This window comes from Odontesthes bonariensis, chromosome 7, assembly GCF_027942865.1.
Source record: "Odontesthes bonariensis isolate fOdoBon6 chromosome 7, fOdoBon6.hap1, whole genome shotgun sequence".
NCBI lineage: Eukaryota > Metazoa > Chordata > Actinopteri > Atheriniformes > Atherinopsidae > Odontesthes > Odontesthes bonariensis.
This window is the reverse complement of record NC_134512.1, coordinates 14,606,508-14,627,622: the sequence shown is the minus strand read 5'-3', so window position 1 is coordinate 14,627,622 and position 21,115 is coordinate 14,606,508. Positions and strand designations below refer to the sequence as shown.

The window sequence follows — 21,115 nt, the reverse complement described above, 5'->3', positions numbered from 1 at the left end:
TCACCAGTCCCTCCTTGACCCGCCCATCCGCTGGTGCTCTCTTAGCCTGGTCAGGTGTTCGTTGTTCTCACACATAAACTTTGCATTTAGATTTCTGATCGGATTTTTAGTCGAGACAAACGCTGTCGAGGCGATGCTAAGACGGATACTTCAAATGGTAAGCATTTGGGGCATAAAATCTACTGGGATCGCTTTTGTTTTGTTGAAACGACTCATTTTGCTTGGGAGACACAGGCCTATCCATGTCTGGTTTGATGATGGGGATGTATGTTTTTGAGCTTGATGTGTCGCTGATGGGCGGGACTTTCATTTTTGGTTCACAGTAATTCGTATATTGGAAGAGTTCCGCGAACCCGTGAGGTTGTGTTGAACATATCAAACGCTCCTTGCTTTTTGGATGACATGGCTAGCCATTGAATGCTAACTAGGTTCAATTGATTGAAACTGTTGACAGGAATTAAACTAATGCCTGTGGCCATAGTGCAGCTCACGAGCATAATATTACAAGGTCATGAGAATAAGGAACAAGTTATTTACCTAACATATTGGCCACCCTGACAGTTTATTTTCATGGTTTCCGTTAGCTAGCTGTTTTACAGCGCTGGGTTAATTAATCGTTTGCTCATCGCATGCTAACGCTATGGTTAGCTACAAGCTGCGCGCAGGAAATCCCTGCGTCAGCTGGCTGACCTTAACATGTAAAGAAACCCGTGTTTTAGATAACCGGACCTATCACAACATTATTTAACGTATGTTTGGACAAACGAATTGCCTGTCATTAAAGTAACATGAAGGGATAAAGCACGGAGGTAAGCTAATTAGCTAGCCTCCTCCTATGACTACGTTTACCACAATGCATTGCTAACGCCATTGTGTACGTTTTGAAGACATTGATTATTAACACATGCCCGTTAACAGAAGCATCGAGGGAGGTGATCTTGACGTAAACATATTTGTCTGTTTCCCTCGGTGATTTCCAGTCTTCCAGTGCTCCTGAGGCGTAAACACGACAACAGAAATAACGCAACAATATTTTATTTGGTTTGGATTTGTCCATCGCTGTGTTTAGCACCCCAGGACACGACCCTTAAGACACTCAAAGGAGTGTTTTAGTACTCCTTTTTAAACGAAACAAGACTAGATTTTCTCAATCACTTTTACAAATAAACCTTTATTGCTACTTTTGGATAACGGACACAGATGCTATCATAAGTTCAGGGGCCTGGCACAGTCTGATTGTTAAGTGGCCAAATTCACTTTTTTTTTACACTCTGTATGAGGAAGTTTTTGAATTGCAGATTTATTCCATGATAGGATCTGACAATGAAGTAATTTTATTTATTATGGGTAAAAACATTCCTCGGGCTGTTGACTGCCTGGAAAGATGATAACAATATATTTTATTACCATATTGTACCAGAACTCCAGCACCTTTGACCCTTATTTTGAATATAGATGCTAGATATATCAGCATTTCACAGAATCAAGCCGTGACAGTTTAGCAAGCGGAAAAGAAACCTTCTTGGCAATACATTTCAGTACAGTATATCTAATCCTTTGATACAATTATTAAACAATGCCAAAATTGTTTAAAATATTTGTCTGTAATGTTTTTATCCAGCCAAAACGAACAGCGTAGTGCCGGTCAGGTTTTCGTATGTTGTTTATTTGACTCGGTCAAAGGTTGTTTCAGTTTGCCCTCAGAGTTTGTCAGCTCTCTAACAGGCTCAACGAATGGGCACACAAAAACACACATATTGACCTCATTCATCGTTTCAAACCATTACCAGCTCATGGCACGCCCACCTTCTGTGTTTGTGCTTCAGGCTGATGGACTTAACTGACTCCTGATGACAATTCATACTTCTTCTTTTCTTTTTTCTTTTTTTCCCACCGTTGTGCCTCTTCCTTCTAGTAATGATCTGAAATACAGACAGTGTTGGCTAATGTAGACTGTCTTACTGCCCTCCACATGACCATAGAATATTCGGAGGGTTGCAGTTACATGTATGAGCGCTCTTAGCCAAATCACAACAGTGAATCACCGCATATTTGGTTGTTGATCCACTCGATTCAACAGTTTCAAGGTTGAACGGGAATGCGAGTCTTATCTGGATTTTTTTTAACTTTATGCTCATTGTCATTGCAAAAGTCATCGTTTCAAAGAAAAGGAGAGGTCCGTCCATATATTTATTAAACAGTAATGCGGTGGTTGGAATGGTAGCCAGATGAATCTGAGGGCTCTTTGGCTGGTGATGCCAGGTCAGCAGGAAAGAAGTGACTTCCAAAGCAGTGATCTTCTGTATAACAAATGAAAATAGAAAAACGATAAAGCAAAGTTAAAAGCCTGTCCCACCCTCAAAAACACTGTGTGAGAAGAAGTTAGCAAGACGCCTGTACTGGCACAGATTTTGCGTCTGGCACAGCTGCTGATTGTACCAAAAAAAAAAAAAAAACTCTTGGAATCTGGGGTGTCAGATCCACACTATCCCAGCCACAAAGCATGATGTTACCGCTTCCTTAAGCCCTGAAAGGGATGGAGATGCAGGGATTTACCCAGACACCAAGAAGTCGTGTGTATATATATACTATAAATGTTATGTCTGATTATCTCTGGAATGAAGTCAGTTGTTAGAAAAAGCTGAGACCCCCGCCACTCGTCTGTTTCTGTCAGCCATTCAGGTCGTTGAACATGTAGGTAGGAGTCCACCTGTATTTATTCAAACTAATCGCACGCTGTGTTCTGCTCTCCAGACTCCTGGGAAGGGAGGCTCCCAAAATGCGGAGTCAGAGCAGCCCAGCACGGACCTTAACCACGATCAGACGTCCGAGGTATCATGGATGTTTGGCTTTTATCTGAAGAGCTCAAATGAAAGAATGCAGACAGTTATTGTGACAGTGTTGTTGCTTCTGTGTGCAGGGCTTCATTTGTCCTCAGTGCATGAAGTCCCACAACTCTGCAGAGGAGCTGTTCAAGCACTACGAGCTGTTCCACGATACGGGAGACCTCCCTGCTCATGTGGCCCCCACTCGGTGAGACTGATGGGAACATTTACAATCATGACTAAAAGACTGTGAGAGAGTACTAGTGTTATTTTGAAGGGGAAAAAAAAGTTTGTGTGTTTTTGTGAACGTGCCCTTTTTCCCTGCAGCGAAGACCTTACAATGCTTCGGCAGGAGGTGCAGGACCTGCACACTTCTCTCAAGGTAACGTTTGAACTGTGGCTCTTACAGAGGTGTGAGCGCTTGTACTAAGACAGGATTGTGTGTCTTTCCTGATCAGGAGGAAAGATGGTTCTCCGGGGAACTAAAGAAGGAATTAGACAAAGTCCAAGGGCAGCTGAAGCAAGTAAATCCTTTAAGATATTTAACATGTGTCAAAGTGAAGAAGTGTCTCTTTTTAAAAAATGTAAATCTGTTTGGTAGAAATTTGAAGCTTGCTTTTACTGTACATGATTCTCTTTCTCTCCGTTCCACAGAACGATGGGCAGGTGAGCTCGGAGGATCCAGGTAGGGAGCATTACATGGAAAAAAAAAACTTTAAAATCTATTGTAAGTTATAAGCCGCTGATATGCGATATTTTTCCTCTCAGTCCTTGTAAGGAAGTTGAATGAAGCCGAGACGGAGAAGTTCAACATTAAACAGATGAAAGACCTGTTTGAGCAGAAGGCTGCGCAGCTGGCGACAGAGATAGTAGGTCAGTGTGGATCTGGGAAACTGGGAGGCCTGTGTCAGTGGGACATTTTAATGAACCGAGCACTGCTTTCACCCTCAATTCACCCACTGTGTTTCATCTACACCAGTTGTTTTTCTTTTTTCCCTTTCTCTTTGTTTTACTTGAATCACTTCAAGTGAATTTTCTATGATGGGGTCATGCAGAATTGAGCGTTATTTGCCAACTAGTTTTATTGTATTGTGTGTATTTCTAATTTGTTGAATCCGTTAGACTTGAAGTCCCGATATGACGAGGAGAAAAGCCTTAGGGAGGCTGCTGATCTGAGGCTCGCCAATCTGACTGAGCAGCTGCAGAACGAGAAGCAGGGAAACGAGAGACTCCACACAGAACTGGTACGTGAACACTCGCCGAGTTTCTACTGATTGACAGTTTACCTAACAAAATCAGTTTTAAGCTGTGTGTTGTTTTTTTTTAAGAAAATCAACATGGACTCCGTGGATAACATTTTATTTTGAAGTGTGGATGCCCGGTGATGTCCAGTTACACCTCTGCAACTTGATTACTTTTGATTCGTCTCAACAACAAAACTCCCTTTTTGCCACCTGATTAACACTGCGCCTCTGCTCTGCCCCCTAGCTGCAGCGACCGGGAGTGGAGGATGTAGAGGTTCTGCAGAAGGAGCTGGTGCAGGTGCAGACACTGATGGACCGCATGACCCGTGAGAGGGAGGAGGAGTCTGAACGCCTCCAAAACCATTACGAGGAGCTGCAGGCTAATTACACTACCTCAGAGGTTAGGAGGCTAAGAACCCCCCCCCCCCTACAAACACAAACATGCAAACTGACTCTATTTTACCCCCTTGTTGTTTTGCCTGTCGTTTGCTTACTTTCCAGTGCAGAGTTTTAGATGCCTGTTCAGAAAAAGTTTGGATGTTCAGTAGTCATGTCATATTAAATGGATTTGTGCCTAATCCAGCCTTTGATTTAATGCCTGGTGAATAATTCAGCCTTATATCCTGCATTCTGAGGGAGAGGAGTATTAATAAGACTCCATCGGGCAGCTTCAGGCCCTAAGCCTCTTTTTGTGCAAATTATCTTTAAAAGACAGCTTCCTATTTTTACACACAGACGAACAAAATTCTGATTATATTTGAATGTCTGGTTGGTTTTTGATTACATAATGGTTCTCCGATATAATTAACACAATGCTTTAGTAGCTATAATTGACTGGAAGTTCCACAATATGAACTCGTCTTTGCAGCCATCAGCCTGTCTCTAGCTGAGGCAGTGAAATGAAATGGAAAAAATAAGGCGAAAGTCTTCAAATTGGACCCAATTTTCTCTTGTATTTTGGTGTAAAATGTCTATAGGCTCGGAAATCTTCAATGGGACTCATTTTTACGGATGAAGCCGTGACTTGTAATAGCTAAATGGTGCTATAAAAGGCAGTTTAATGTGGCGACTTAAAAGTGCTCCAGTTGTTATGCAGACATGCACCAAACTCCCTTTTATACGAACATCTCTGCTTAGTACTGCCTCGGAAAGATGTTGTCTCAGTGAAGTTCGGTAAACCCCATTTACCATTTGTTCTCTTCTGTGCTTCCCATTTTTTTTTTCATGACTTACCTTTGTCCCTGTGTCTCTTTCCCATCCCTCCTTCTCTGCAACACTCACAATACTCAAGATTCAAAAGCTGGAGGTAAAACATGTCAATTCAAGTTGGCTCCAGATTTAGTTCAGTTTTGATTTTCAAACATAACATTCTTTTCGTTAAGAGTGTCTAAATTCTTTGTTTATTTTTTTTATAAGTCTAGCCTGCTTGTTATTACTAATTATTTTTTCTTTTGTTTTCCTTTACATCCGTCCTTCACAGTGGTGATTCACTTACTTGGCTTCACAGTGAACGTCTTTTGGAAAGAGTCTAACGTGCGAGTCTGTTGAATTGCAGATGACCATATCACAACTTAAAGCAGAGCTGGCGAAGGGGCCACAGGAAGCAGCCGTCTACACACAACAGATCCACCAGCTGCAGAGCAAACTGAATAATTTGCAGCAGCAATGCCAGGTAACGCGTTCGCACCACCACGGCCAAACTTTTACAACCATGTGGCAGTCTTCTGAGCTTGAATAAGTAACTGCTGGTACGCACATGTCTGCTATGACCTGTGTTGCTCCGTAAGAATGTGTAAGATTTACTTTTACTGCAGTAATTTCAACGAGCGTTACCAGCTGACCCTCACGTACAGAGCACAGCATCTCGGTCCCTGTAAACCTTCTTTTGTTGCTCTGCAACCACATGCCCTACTGTCACCAGCTGTCTTTGACAGCAGAGACTTGTTGACAAATAATATGGTCAGCACTATTATTAAACCAGCGGGGGGTGATGCTGCTCATGCAGCTTTATCACTGGGACTGATATACAACCATAGTTAATGTCACGAGTGAGAGGGAATGTAGCATACAGATTAAATGCTCCCTCATCAGATGCAGTAACACCTGCACAGCCAAGTAGGTCTTCGGGTACGAAGGGGATTACAGTATTGGATCTTCTGTGTGTTGACCCGGCTCCCCCCCAGGCTTGATACAGATATCTCACTAGAATAGAAACATCATGCCGGGGCAGTGAGTGTGACAGGTGAACAACCATCAGGGCTTTCACTGGTCTGCAACTCCTGGATTAGGGAGTAGAGACCCAGCATGGAGAAGTGACGGTTACACAAGACAAGTAACAAGTCTACGAGAATTAAAGTGATGAACCAGGGTGCAGGGTTATGGCTTGCTGAAGTTAGTCAGCTGCTGCGGTGGCCTGTCGAGGTTCTCTGGATGTCTACGAAGTGCAGGTCTTCTGTCACATTCCCTAGTTAGCAGCCCGCGCCGTTATTAACGGCACTTTGTTCTTTATCGCCCTGTTGCCAAGTTTACTGCCAGAAGTCAGACCAGGACAAGTGCTGTGTCGTAAACTGTCCTGTAGAAACTGCATGCCACACTTAATCTTGACCTTCGACAGGTGACTGTTCTTTTCCATTACTCCTCTCTTTAAGCTTGTATCAAGCTAACTGAGCCATTTGTCTTTTCTAAATTAAAACTTAGTCACTCCTGATTAACATGGAAAGGGTCGTCAACCCCTTCTCCCCTCAAGAAATGCCAGAGGACAATTGCAAGAACATTTTCGTATTTTCATTAGAAATTTCTCTTACTTTTTTCGTAAGGTCTCGTACGAACACACCACGTCAGATTCAACAAGCGCTCTTAACTTCGGAAAAAGTGTGTAAACGACCTGCGTAAATGATGAATCCCAATCGTGCGTGTCTAAGTTCACGTGCACGAGGATAGTAGATTTGCATACTCCACGCCCTAAATTATACCATATAAGGCTGTGCTTCCTCGCTCCTGTGCCAGGAAAAGTTGAGTCATGAGAATGGCATCAAGGCGCAAAAGAACAACTTTTGGGGCTCTGAGATTGAAGTTCTGCTTTCAGAGATCCAAAAAGGAAAATCTGTCATTTTTAGCATGTCAGCAGTGGAATAACGGGATCTGCTAAAGCGAAGAAATGGGAAGCAATTACGAGTGCTGTTAATACCATGTCACCGAAATAAAAAAATAAATGGTTTGATATGAAAATGACTTAAAAAAAAACGTCTCGCCATGGCCAGGCGCTCTATGACTGACACTAAAGCCGTGCAATCAGTTGTTGCCTCATCATGATGGCTCTTTGATGGGACGGTCCATGAGGGGGGTCTTCTGGCACCACAGCTTCTGGTCTGCCTGGGCTGGTTCAGGTGGAGACCCTCGTTCATGGCAATATTGTGCAAATCTGGCATGCCTTCTCTGGGCCATTTGCCCCCCCGCTGTATGGAGACACCCCCACCTGGCCTTCAGCTCAGTGCGCTCCACGACAGCACGGGTGTTTGGATACGTATATGTGTCTCGTGCTCCTATTATGATTGGCAGTCCAGCCACGGGATGAAAGTCCCTTTTAATTTGTACTTGTTGGACAGCGGTGTGTGGGAATTTGATGTACCATGGGTGATAAACTGATGAGAGCTTTGATGACCAAGGGGAGCGCACGACTCACAGAGGACTGGGACACCCCCGATCTGTCTCCAATCTCCCTCTGAAAGGTTCCAGTGGCCAAAAATCCAAAGATGGTGAGGACCTGGGCGTGTGGTGGAATTGGGTTTGATCGGCGTGTTTTTCTCTGGAGTTGTGGCTCTAGCAAGCTGCATATTTGCAGCAGCACAGTCCTTGGGAATGTCAGCCATTCGTCTGTCTCCACACGTTCTCTTCAAGAGCCTGACACACTAAGGCATCCAAAAGTAGCAAGACAGCCGCTGGTTACTCTTCCCATCGACCTTGTTATATACGGATTCAAATGAACCTTCAATTAGTGCACAATTTAAGTCAAACAGAATAATGTCAGCATAATTATGGGGTATAATATATATTTATTTATGTTTTCTTCAAAGTAATTAAATATACAATCCATTAGTCAAGCAAACTTGATTTGAATAACAGCGGACTATTTTACGAAACTCCTACGACAGCTCTGGATCACTCGTAAATTCTGTTCGTACCTGAAAGAAAACGTAAAATACGAAAAGATTGGTGAATGGGCAAATTCTCTTAAATCACTCGTACGGACGATTTAAGAACAAATCTGTGCGTACGAACGGTTCTTGCATGAGGCCCATTAATTTTGCTTGTCACTTTGTTTTTTCACAAATGTACTTCCTGGTGTTCAGTTGGTGGTGGATCACCTCTGGGCTTGCAGCGCACATCTGCCTCATATTTTCCTCTGCTCTTCTCTCAGAGCCTGTCTGAAAAGCTTGTGCGTAAGGAGAAGGAGTATCAAGAACTGGAGGAGCATCTGGGAGCTGAGAAAGCTGCCAAGAGGGGAGTCCAAGACAACCTGAGGGAGAGGGATGTGGAGGCACAGGAGCTCCAGGCCCGGGCCACAGGGGCTGAAACCTCCCTGCAGAAGGCCCAAATGGATCTGACAGAGAAGGCTGAGGAGGTGGCAAAGTTGAAGAGTGAGATTGCAGAGCTGGAGGTGAAGCACACAGAACTGAAGGTGGAAAGAAAACAGTTGGAACAACAGAGGGAAGAGAGAGAGAGCCAAGGGGCTCAGCAGCAGACTGAGATCAGTCAGGTGAGTAGAGCAGAGAGCCCACACAGACCACTGTGTGCAGGATGATAAAACCAATGATATACAGAGTCAAAACCAAAAAAACAACATTCCTCCAGTAAGATGCTGGGCCAGAGCAAACCATCAGAAGATCTCCTGTGCACCCTGACACAGACTCCACAAACATCTTATGTTCATGATTGTTCTATTAACAATTTATTTCAGATTTTTTTTTTATTTTATTCTTTTTAAATCATACAATTATTACATTTATTTAATCGTGGCAGGCGCTGATGACACTTGAGTCATGGCACTATGTGGTGCTGTACAAGGGTCACTCAACCAAAAATACATGCATAGAACACAAATGAAGAAGCTCATTTAAAATGACCTCTGCATTAAATCAGTTATGGAGGTCATGTAAGTTATTGTAGAATAAAACAGAAGAAGATGTTTGTCTTTTTTCCTCTGATTATTTGTTGTATTACTCACCCAGCCTTTGTCATTTTTTTTTTGGTTTTTCACCTTGATCCCCCTTCTCTGTAACCCTCCAGCTGCACACCAAACTGCTGGAGGCAGAAAGGCAGCTGGGTGAGGTGCAGGGTCGACTGAAGGAGCAGAGACAGCTGTCCGGGGAGAAACTAAAAGACCGTGAGCAACAAGCGGCCGACCTGCAGCTCAAACTCTCTCGTGCAGAAGAACAGGTTGGTATCAGCGGAGCATTTTATGGTCGCCATAGAAATTGAACTCGTGTGACAGAACAGATTATTTTGTACGTCAATGTGTCTGATGTTTCTGTGTGTACTGCAAAATATAGTCTGCACATCTGAAACAGATAAGCAGTAAGATTAGACCACACAGGGCTCTTTGAGTACTGAGATTTTTGGAGCAGGTTTTGATCAAAATTACAGAAAGGTATTGTGGGAGAGGGGGAAGTGGAGAAATATTGTTCCTCTCTGTCTTCCCCCAGCTGAAGGAGAGCACCGGTAAGAACACAGACTTGCAGCACCAGCTGGAGAAAGCCAAACAGCAACACCAGGAGCTGCAGGCGCTGCAGCAAAACACCAACGGAAAACTTCGTGAGGCGCAGGTAATACTCACCACAATAACCACTCATGTGAGCCATTGACAGCAAAATGTGAGAGCTTAAAACCAAGAGACAGTTGTAAAACATGTAAAAACTGTCTAAATTGACTAGTTTCTATGTGCACTTTTCCATTACATGATGCGGTATTAGCTGGTGGATGATAGCTCACTTTACTTTGGTTTTCCATTGGCGATAGTACCACCTGACCAAAACTAACATACAGATCATTTTTCGGTACTACCTCAGTCACAGTCGAGGCGAGTCCAGTGGATACAATACAGTGATGTAGAAATACTGAAGTCTGCTGATTTGTCAGAGAGGATCATCACTTGTGAGATAAAACTACTCTCTGCAGCGGCAGCAGCAAACACACCGACACATTTCCTTGTTCTGTGATGGTGAAAGCACACAGTTTACAGCATAAATAATGGATATTAGATTTTTGCACACAGATCACATACTGTGTTATCGAGTTTTAGAATGGTGCTGCACTGGTGGTAGCCACCTACAGTGGCTTCGGGACATGTTTTGTCCTTTGGATTTTCTATTAAACTTCTTTATGTGACTATGCTAAATTTAGGAAACTTTTCATATTCTGATTTGAATGCTGTGCTGCTGGGATGATTTCTGTTGGTGCAGCTTACCAGCTGTAATGATGCATAACCATGCCAATGGGGTAGTTGTTTGCATGTGGGAGCAGCTGCTTGAGCTTTTCCAAACCAAAGGAACGACTTTTAGCACATCTCTACCCGACGTTCACATTCTATGAGCAGACACTGCAGCCAGAGCCGTCACATTGAACATGGGGGAATTTCGCTGTTTGTCAACGGTAATCTCGGACATGTCACTGATGAGGAAACGTTTCTGTACCTGGATGTTGAACTCTTGGTGGTGCGTTTCTGTCCATATTGGCAAAAAAGAGAGTTCCCCTGTGTTACCTGCTGTCACTGTGTGTCATCATCAGCTAAGGTGTTGCTAAGCAACAGAATGACACTCCAGTCCTCTCGCGGCGATCTCTGAAGATTTCAACCACACTTCTTTCTCTGCTACACTTTAAACTCCAACAGTTTGTCAACTGATTTTGATGTCATTTTCAATAGAACATATATAGTAATAAGTTGTGCTTTTTACTTCCCTTTAGTGGATTAATAGAGTATTATTGGATTGAATAGAATCTAATTAGATTTAATTGAATCAAATTGCTGAATACATGAACATGTTTATTAACTGCGTGTGTGGTTACAAACATTGATCTTGTTTCTCCACTGACTGGAATTGAGCTTCACAGCGCTCGGTCGTAATGATTCCCGGAAGATATTCAAACCCTTCTGAACTAAAAGCCTGTGGCAAACCCATTCAGAGTGATAACTCTTCTATACTCCTGCTTTGGAAGTTGCTTTGGATAATAATGATTTGTCAGCTAAATCAGTGTAATGTAATAAACACACACAAAGCGAAGCTTGTCACTACTTCACGTGTGGCGTGGTGACAAACGGCTGATCCCGCCTACACTGAGGGTATACTTTCTGTAATGGAAAACAAAGCATGGAAGAGCCGTGCCTAATCGAACCGTACTGCACCGTACCATGTAATGGAAAAACACCATATGCTGCTTTTATTACATTCCTTATGTGGCCAAGTGTATACACGGCACAACTCCAACATGAAACTGATTTCACCGTTAGAAATATTGAACAAATGACCAGATGTGTTGTTGTTCCATGTTGCAGAATGACCTGGAGCAGGTGTTGCGTCAGATTGGGGATAAAGACCAGAAAATCCAGAACCTGGAAGCTCTGCTTCAGAAGAGTAAAGACATTGTGAGCCAGCTGGAAGCTGAGAGAGAAGACTTGTGTGCCAAGATCCAGGCTGGGGAGGGAGAGACGGCTGTCCTTAACCAGCTCAAAGAGAAAAACCATGCACTACAAGAACAGGTGGATACACACAGTTAATCTTCAAAGTGAAGAGAAGGTGCCTAAGAGCATTGCATTAATCTCTGAATGCTTACTGTGCATCTCCATTGGTAGGTGTACAATGTCAACAAACAGCACCACACAGAAAGCCCAAAAAACCCCAACAGTTACAGGCAGAACTTGATCATTGTCAGATCTTATAGCTTTTCTTCATATGTGCTTTTATAAAGGTGACACAGTTGACCGACAAGCTTAAGAACCAGTCAGAGAGCAACAAGCAAGCCCAGGACAACCTACACAAGCAGGTCCAGGAGCAGAAGACTCTGCTGCGTTCAGCCCAGGACCGAGCTCACACCCTGGAGACTTCGGTCACCGAACTCACCGCCCAGCTCACAGACAGCAAGGAGAAAGTATCCCAGCTGGATGCTCAGGTAAGTTTGTAAATGTGTATGTCAGAGGAATACATGCTCAGTATTATGTGGTGGAATGGAAGTGCTGATCCATAAGAATACATTGTTCTGCAGATTTTGTTTTTCAGTAGTGAGAATAAAGTTTCTGTCGGTCTGTTTTCCTTCAGCTGAAAGCAAAAACAGAGTTGCTGTTGTCTGCTGAAGCGGCCAAGGCTGCACAGAAGGCCAATCTGGAGAACAACCTGGAGACAGCCCAACATGCACTGCAGGACAAACAGCAGGTTAGTTTCCTCTTTGTCCCACTGATCTGGATATTTAGTCGAAGCACCCTGCTGTTTCCTTTTTAGTGCACCATTTGTCTTGATTCTGAAAATGGGAACAGAGGACCAAGTGACTCCTTGACTTTTCTGCAGTGTATTTGCCCTGTCTGTGCTGTCATTCTGCTAAATTCCTTGATGTCTTGTGTAGGAGCTTAATAAAGTTCAGAAGAAGGTGGAGGAGCAGGCCCAAAGGCTCAAAGAGAGACAGGAGCAGTGCGCTCAGTTGGAAACCAGTCTAAAGGACTGTAAAGACAAACTACTGGCCTCAGAACAGCGTGCTGAGCAGCTCGAGGGGCTCACTAAGGTTTGTGATGAGTGCATGTGGAAAATCATTTTAGCCAACTTCTGAATTTTTTAAGAAATGAACACGTGTTTCAACCTGACAGAAACTGGAGTCGCAGGTAGCAGAAGTGCAGACCACGCGGGATCAGGCGCAGCAGGAGGTGCAGAAGCTGCAGAAGGACAATTCAGAGATTAAACGGAAAACAAAGGAGCTCCAGCGGTCCCTGGAAACTGAGAAGGAAGGGTGAGACAAACTGACATATGCATGAAAACTAACAAACCAGTAAAGACTTTATGAATGATCCAAGCCTTTGTGAGTCTTTTTTGTTTTAATAGCCCCTAACGGAGCATGTGTGTGCTTCTTTTGCTAAGAACTACAACTCTGCAAGAGGAGTTGAAGAAAAAAGCTGCTGCTTTGAGTGACGTCCAGCAGCAGCTGGAGCGCTGTGAGCAGGAGATGACTGCTCTGAAGGCGAATCTGGACAAAGTGACCCAGGAGGGAAAGACTCTGCAAGCAGAGCTGGACAAGAAAGCTCAGAGTCTGGCAGCAGACCTACAAAGGTTCCAGCAGGAGAAAGAGGCACAGAGGAAGGAGCTTGTCACTACTCAGGAGAGCTTAGGAAAGGCTAATAAGGCCCTGAAAGAGAGTCGGAGTCAACTGGACACTGAGAGGAAGAACCGTAAAACAGCCATGGAGGAGAAGGTAGGCTTAAACTGCAGTCAGCATCTAAAGAACACTCAAGTCTTATTTGCTTGCTTTTCTATGCTGAAAATTTGCTTGCAAGAAAGAATCAGAATTAAATAGCCACTTGTTTACAACACCAAGCTGTCACTGACAACAGTAATCTGTCTTAATCCTCAGGAAAAGTCCAATGAAAAGGCAAGACAGGAGCTTCTCAAAGCTAACGAAGCTATCACGAAGACGGCAAAAGAGTCGAAAGAGCAGATTGAGCTGATGAGAGAGGTAAGCCTCTGAAAAATCTGTGTTTAAATCTTTACTGTTTCATATTCAAAACCTAAATTTTTGCTACGTGTCTTCAAATACCAGGCAGAGAAAAAGCTCAAAGTGCAGTTGACCTCATTAGAGCAGCAGCATTCAAAGACTCAGGGGACATTAAAGGAAAAGGAGACTGAGTTGGGAAAGCTGCGGGAGCAAATCAAGACGATCCAGGCGTCATTAGAGGAGGAGGTTAAGAAACTAAAGGGCCAAGTGACAGAGCTACGGGAAGCCAGTGTCAAGAAAGTAAGTAGCATTTCCAACAGCAAACACCGAACTGCATGTACTAGATGTGTTGTCAATCTTCTGTGGCATGCTATGAATATCAATGATGACTTTAAAAGCTCAAATATATATACATGTATTTATGATTTTATACCTTTTTTTTATTCTTTTCTTTTTCCAGGCAGATGAGGAGAGTAAACTGAGGACTCGGGTCTCGGGGCTCGACCAGGAACTGGTCTCTGAGAAGAGCCGGACAGCAGAGCTGCAGAAGGCCTTGGAGCAAAGCCAGGAAAACCTCACTAAGCTTCAGTCTGACTTCTACGGCAAGGAGTCAGAGGTTTCTGCCCTTCGCCAAGACCTTAAGGTACAAAAGCTGAACAGGTCAGAGGAATGGGGCCAATTATGTCACGTTAAGACACTGCATCAGCTCTGCCTAATTCTCAGGCATGGGTTAACCTTTCAAAGCAGTATCGATATCATGTTCTAGTTTTAATGATTTGTCATGTATGCTAAGGGATTTTATCCGTTTGCAGGCATCAGAGGGGAAACTGAGCATGGCTCAGGAGGAGCTGGCTGCTAACCGAACCCATCAGACGGGTTTAGAGGCTCAGATCCAGGAAATGAAGGCAGGCCGGTGCTCATTGGAGCAGGAACTCGCCAAACGAGATCAGAACCTCCAAAAACTGGAGCAAACCCTGAAGGAGCTACAGAAGCAAGAGGTTGGAAAAATGTTGAACACCCAAACATTCAAAGTTCATGTTACTTGATGTCATTGCTTGAATTTATTCTGAGCTGCGTGTACACGTTCAGGGTCAAGTTAAAGAGGAACTGCAGAACGAGAGGAGCAAGGTGGAGGAGTTGAACAAAGCCAAGAGTGTTCTGGAAACGAACAACGCAAAGCTAACAACCGAGTTAAAAACACTAGCAGCGAAGAGCGAGAAGGTGAGTTTCTCTGTTTAACGAGCAACTGTTTGCATACAGTCTGTTTTTTGATTGAAGGGAGAAGACAGAAAAACCCTCTGCTTATGTAAACACCAACCACCAGCTTATGCCCCATGCTGGCTGATGTGCCCCATGCCTCTGTGTTGATGTAAATGCTTTAACTCGGGGGACGCTGCACAGTAACATTCTTCAAAGTCTTGACTGAGTATGCTTGAGTAGACTTTTTTTTTTGGCATGAGCCTGGATTTTTCAGTATCAGTGTATGTCTGCAGCTGCCAAAGCGATTACCTCTTCTCACACAGAAAGAGGTGTGCTTTTGGGAACACGTACTGTGCGACAAATGACAAACGGTGTTGCTTTTCAGGAGCTGGGTGAGTTGCAAGAAGCCAAACAGCTGTTGATCCAGCAGAAGCTGGAGCTGCAGGGTCAGGTTGAGGAGGCGCAGGGTGCCCTCAAGCAGGAGCAGAAGGAGCACCAGGCCACCAGGGACGGCAGGAGCAAAAGAGAGGAGCAGCTGCTCGCCCAAACAAAGGAAGTCCAGGATCAGTTGGTAGGCTGAACATACGCCCTGCAGCTCAAATGTCGTCGACTTCGCTTTCGGTGCTCGTTTGTAACACCGTCGATGCTTCCCTCCAAAAGGCGGCAGAGAAGCGAGCCACAGAAGAGCAGGTGAAGCGCGGGGATGAGGCTGAAGCTAAGCTGAGTGTACAGGTGACGGCTCTGAATGAAAATGTGGCTACATTGAAGAGGGAATGGCAGGGCAGCCAGCGGAGAGTAAGTGAACTCGAGAAGCAGACTGATGAGCTGAGAGGAGAGATTGCTGTGCTGGAGGCCACCGTCCAGAACAACCAGGATGAGCGACGGGCACTTTTGGAAAGGTTGGTGGATATTACTTTAATCATTTTCAGCAGCTGATGAATCTTGTTTTCAGGAATATACTGTAAGCCTTGAAGGGTCCTATTATAAGGCTGTCTACTTTTCTATGAAATAATCATCCTGAGCATCTGGAAAAGGCCGCATGGACATTTTGAATTTAATGTTCTTCTGCATAACAAATGGTCATTTAATGGGAAATTCACTAAATAGATATCCAAAGGCCTGAGAACGCCTCGCTTCAGAGGAATCGCTCTACATAAACCATACACACCAGGGCACGGGGCCTCGGTAATCAGGTCGGTGTTGCAGGGTGTTTGAACTGCGCTGTGTGATGAGCCGTGGGAGCTTTCCGTGTTTAGCCCTCCCTTCCTGCCACCTCTAAAGTACTTCTGCTGGTGCTGCTGAAACAACTGCAAACATTTTCAATGGAAAATGTGAAAGTTCTCCGCCTGCATTCAGGCATAAGTCATACCCTGCAAACAATGAAGCCCGAATCCGTTCAGTTAAAGGTCCACTGTGTACAGCGTGGGGACATCTATCAGTGGTGACTTTGCAGATGGCAGCCGTCCTCATCCTGCCATGCAAACCCTGTTGGAGAAAGTTTTCCACGATTAGCAGTATTTGTTTGTTTTTTTTCCTTCTGGGCTACTGAAGCACACAGAGAGGACCTGCTCTCTCTTAATTACTTTGTATTATTAATATTTTGCCTCCAAGGAGCTGGACTTTTGTTGAAATCTTTCAAAGTGGACATTGGTTGCTTTTTTAATTTATTTTAATTTTTTTTAACCAATCTGAAGAAATGAACCAGTGTTGTCTACACATAACAGATCACATTGCAAAGAACCAACTATAAACTCTATGTGTAAACACTTTGTCATTTGGAGCAAACACATTATTTGCTCGTGTTTAGTTTCACCTATGGAAACTGAAATAATATTTTTGCAAAAGAAGAAGTCACAGGACCTAGAAAAACTGTCCAAGACCCGATACGGGACTAGAGTGATGCATCTGGACCATCATTTGATCCAACTACTGTTCCCTGAAGCCTCATCAGAAATGGTCTCCATGGAAGGGTTTTCTGTCAAGAAGTCATTCCTAAGAAAGGGAAACAGGGAGAAAAGGCTGAGATATGACACAAGAAGTGGACAGAAAATCAGTGGCAACGGGTCTTATGGAGGGATGAGTCGACCTCAGAGCCCGGACCGCAACATTACTGAAGCAGTGTGGGATCATCCTGACAGAGAACAGCCAACATCCAAAGAAGAGCTTTGGGATGTCCTTCAAGAAGCCTGGAGAACTATTCCTGAAGATGACTTAAATAAATGAGAGGGTTCAGACTGTGTTAAAGAATCTGTGCACCTATTTCCCATTTTCCTGGTAATATATAAAGATAAAGGACTATGCTGAAGAGTCAGGTTTACATGTTGTGGACCAGTGGGTTTTCCTCTCTTACAAGGTTAGCTGTTAAAGCCGGTGGTGTCTTTTCCACATTGAATGGACACAGACATTGTACTGTTAAACCGTATGACGGTTTTCATCATATTGTTCCTCAGACTTGTCTGAAATCTAAATTGTATAGACATTCTAGCTGATTTTGACGGAAAGAGGTTCTCCTGAGCCGCTGAGTAACGTGAACGCTGAAATCATTGATGCTGTGTGTTTCAGGTGTGTGAAGGGTGAGGGCGAGATAGAAAAACTGCAGGCCAAAGTCGTGGAGCTCAGGCGGAAGCTGGACGACACGACGGCAGCCATGCAGGAGCTCGGCAGAGAGAACCAGTCGCTCCAGGTCAGCTGCGGCACGTCCTGTAGTTGGAGTTGTAAAATAAGATGAATGATATGTGGAGTGCTTTTAGAGTAGTGCCATACAAACATGTAACGTACGTTCCTCTGAGTGTTATTCCTGCTGTTGATGTCTGTAGATCAAGCAGTCACAAAGTCTGACCAGGAAGTGGGCAGAAGATCACGAAGTGCAGAACTGCATGGCCTGTGGGAAAGGCTTCACCGTCACCGTCAGGAAGGTGGGTGATATTTGTCCTGACACAGTTTTTTTTTGTTTGTTTGTTTTTTAATTGTTTTGTTGTTTTTAAAGTCCTTGCCTCGTACTTCTCTCCCTCTCTGAAAATCTAGCACCACTGCCGACACTGTGGGAACATCTTCTGCGCCGAGTGTTCGTCCAGAAACGCCCTCACGCCATACAATAAGAAGCCAGTACGAGTGTGTGAGACGTGTTACGAGGAGCTCCAAGGCTGATTTCAATTTATTTCTTTTTTTTTCTTCTTCTTCTTCTTCTTCTTCTTTCCCCCCTATCCCATTCATCCCTTGTATAACCCCTTAACCTCCCCCTCCCCCTCTACCCTCTCTATTCCTGTGGGCAGAAGAAGGCATGTCTTGTCGTTTTTATTGTGCACTATGAAGGACAGACCCAGTTCAAAGACTCCCATCTGCATAGACTTCTGGCTCTGGTGTTGAATGAAATTATTAAAGGGATTTGCTGGGGCGACACCAGAGTCGGGTGATGGGCGTGGGATTGGTCGGGGGTTGTCTGTATCTGTTTTTGTGCCTTTGCTACTCCTGTGGACTGCCAGAGAGCGGAAACAGTGACAATGAAACACCACTCATCTCTCCAAGTTCTCATCCACGGCTCCACCACTGTTGGGCATCGTTAGCAGTTGTGGGGTGGTTGCTTTGTACGTTGTAAAAATGTTCAGCGTTCGGTCAGTATGACAAAGCACGAGTGAATATTGTAACGGTGATGTTGAGAGTAAGCTCTGCCCTGCAAAGGTGAACACCGGTGACTTAAGTATTTTGTTATTATGCATCCAATTTAGAAATAATCTGATTATAAATTAAGGCAGACAAATTGTCTTTTAGGGCTAAAAAGTGAACTCAGAATGAGTGCAATAGTTTGTTTCTATAATTTTACAATTAACTGACTAATATATATATATGTATATGTATGATGCAGATCTGACATGCAAGTTTACTAAAGCTTGTTGGATATCGGCAGAAGTTTTAATCTGATATCTCTGAAGGTCATGAGATATAAAGAAGACATTTTAATGTTTATTAATTCCCAAAGGTGACTTGTTGTCGGTGGTGCTGTCTTGGGCAGGGAAGTATTTATTTCTTTTATTGTTTATTGGGGGGGTCGAACATCATTTTTTAAGAAGAGAAGCTGCCTCATAGTAAGCAGTTCATTGATCATCATGTGCACCAGCTGTTATCTGAACCTGTACAGAGCCCGTCTCGTCAGTTCCTGCGTGTTCCCTTTGTGCGGCAGAGTGTTTGAATCTGTAGTAATTCATGTCTTCAGCCTATTTCATGACCAAAGAATGTCTGCAGCAGGACTACAGCAGAGGTGAGAGCCCAGCATTCGTTTCGCATGTCAGTATTTTTCGGAGCTCTGCCTGACAGCTTTTGAGTTTTAATCACAGGGTCGGGACATTTTTTTTATCATTTTTTTTTCAGTCCTCCAAACTGCACGTGCTTGGCGACGGGAGATGCTCTTTATGTGCGGTCAGTTTTGTTGTTTCAGTGCCACGTTTTTCACCGCGTGTTTTATTTTGTACAACTCGTGGTGCTTTCTGCAGACCGGTAATTCAGTCTTTCGAAGGTGCCTGCATGTTTGATTTGAATTTTTCCTGCTGCTGGTCTCCACTCAACAGCACTGACTACAGCTACAATTGTGAGTGTGTGTCTGTGCTCTGCTTTGAAGCAATAACTGTGGCTGTGTGTGTGTGTGTGTGTGTTTGGGCCTGCTGTGTTTGCTGAGATGCACTGTATGAATGTTGGCTGCTCAGAACCTCAGTATCTCTCCGGCACGTTGTTCCGGGAACTTCGTTGCTGCTTTCAGGTACAGCGGTTACTGTCGGTTCTCTGTCCAGCTGAGAACACTGTAAAAGTAATTTCCTGCTTTTGTTTAATTTATGATTGTTCAGAAACTGGTAAGATCTCTCGTGCAATTGTCTGTAGACTGGAGCAGGTGGTAACACTGTAAGCCAGACTATGCACACTATTCTGCAGCAAGCAGCTTGTTTCAGACTTACCAAATTAGCTCTTTGCCGCTTGTATGCTCATTACAAAAGAATGTCCATTTCAGTTTCATATTCTCAAAAAAAAAAAACTGTCTTTTTTATTTTATATTTTACATTGAATTGGTTTTGTTATGTCTACCTCAGATTGGCACAGGAAAAGAATTATTTACAGGTGGACATCACAAATGTATCTTTGCCTGCGATTGATTGAGGATTTGTGACTGCTCTATCATGTTGTACAGTCCCTGAATTCTGGAGAGATTATAAGCACCTTATTGTATTCTGGGCTCGTCTTTGCGAGGCTCCAGCCACAACCATAGGACCACCAACTTTATTCAGGCTTCAGCATTTCTAGCCCCAATAATTGCTCATTAGGATTAAGGCTCTTTTATTTTGTAAATGTTTGTAATGAAAGAGAAAAATGAGGCATATATGTGGATGTAGAAATATGGTAACAGTGAAACTGTGTTTGGAGTCATCGGTGTCTTAATTAGTTAGCCACAAAATGGCTCCACGGACCTGCACACACTGAACTGTGGCTTGCTTCGCGTTGCCGTCAGTGATCATGCATGGTGACTTAACAGGCCCGTGGCTCACATTTTCTCCGTGTTTAGTCGTCATTCTTGGTGGTTGTGAGGGCGTGCCTTAGGCCGAGATCCTACACAACGCCGCTCACTGTTAGCGGAGATGATGCATCACCTGAGTCTGCATCACTTCAGGTCACCTGAAAGGGGCGAGAGAAGTATTGTAATTTATGTTCACCTGCACCTGTTGATTTTCTTATTCATTGTCATGAACCTAAATAAAAACCTGCAGTATGTTTCTATATCCTTGCATAATTTCTTTTTATCCTTCTTACCTAGAATGAATCTCTCTAGACTGTTTGTAAAAGTCTTAAATTTAGTTTGCAGGACCTCTGAGATTTAAGATTTGGGGTTTTACTGAAGAAAAATGCTGAAATAAGTAGGGGCAGCTTGGAAAAAGGGAGTGTGGGTGGCGGTATGCGTTGTTCCAGAACCTTAATATATCATTCAGCCTAACAGTGGTTTACTCATGTGCAAGGTTGAATCTTGATATTACAGTCTCACATCAAGAGGCACCGAGTACCTGATCTACAGCTTCAAATATCGCGTTCCCTCTTAGCTGGAGTTATTTGAATTTTAGGAGTTCAAATGTAACTTTTAAGCTCCTCTCCATGTTTTCTGGTGGACAACTTGTGATACAAGCA

The 21,115-nt window shown here is 43.8% G+C and overlaps 1 protein-coding gene across 1 annotated transcript; it reads left to right on the top strand.

Annotated features, from left to right (window-relative positions):
* Positions 1–19: 19 nt before the first annotated feature.
* Positions 20–20,715, top strand: eea1 (early endosome antigen 1). Its single transcript, XM_075469585.1, has 29 exons — positions 20–157; positions 2,755–2,832; positions 2,921–3,033; positions 3,153–3,207; positions 3,284–3,349; positions 3,480–3,510; positions 3,594–3,698; positions 3,948–4,069; positions 4,314–4,469; positions 5,625–5,741; positions 8,487–8,825; positions 9,356–9,505; positions 9,772–9,891; positions 11,619–11,822; positions 12,032–12,232; positions 12,379–12,492; positions 12,680–12,835; positions 12,918–13,057; positions 13,186–13,516; positions 13,676–13,777; positions 13,862–14,056; positions 14,217–14,399; positions 14,569–14,754; positions 14,846–14,977; positions 15,342–15,527; positions 15,617–15,855; positions 17,519–17,639; positions 17,773–17,871; positions 17,981–20,715. The coding sequence occupies exons 1-29, from the start codon at positions 134–136 to the stop codon at positions 18,101–18,103; spliced, it is 4,188 nt and encodes a 1,395-aa protein (XP_075325700.1). The 5' UTR covers positions 20–133; the 3' UTR covers positions 18,104–20,715.
* Positions 20,716–21,115: the final 400 nt, after the last annotated feature.

Coding starts and splice junctions, on each gene's coding strand:
- eea1 (XM_075469585.1), top strand. CDS start 134: ATGCTAAGACGGATACTTCAAATG. Junction 158..2,754: donor TAAGACGGATACTTCAAATG/GTAAGCATTTGG, acceptor TCTGCTCTCCAG/ACTCCTGGGAAGGGAGGCTC. Junction 12,493..12,679: donor CACTGCAGGACAAACAGCAG/GTTAGTTTCCTC, acceptor TGTCTTGTGTAG/GAGCTTAATAAAGTTCAGAA.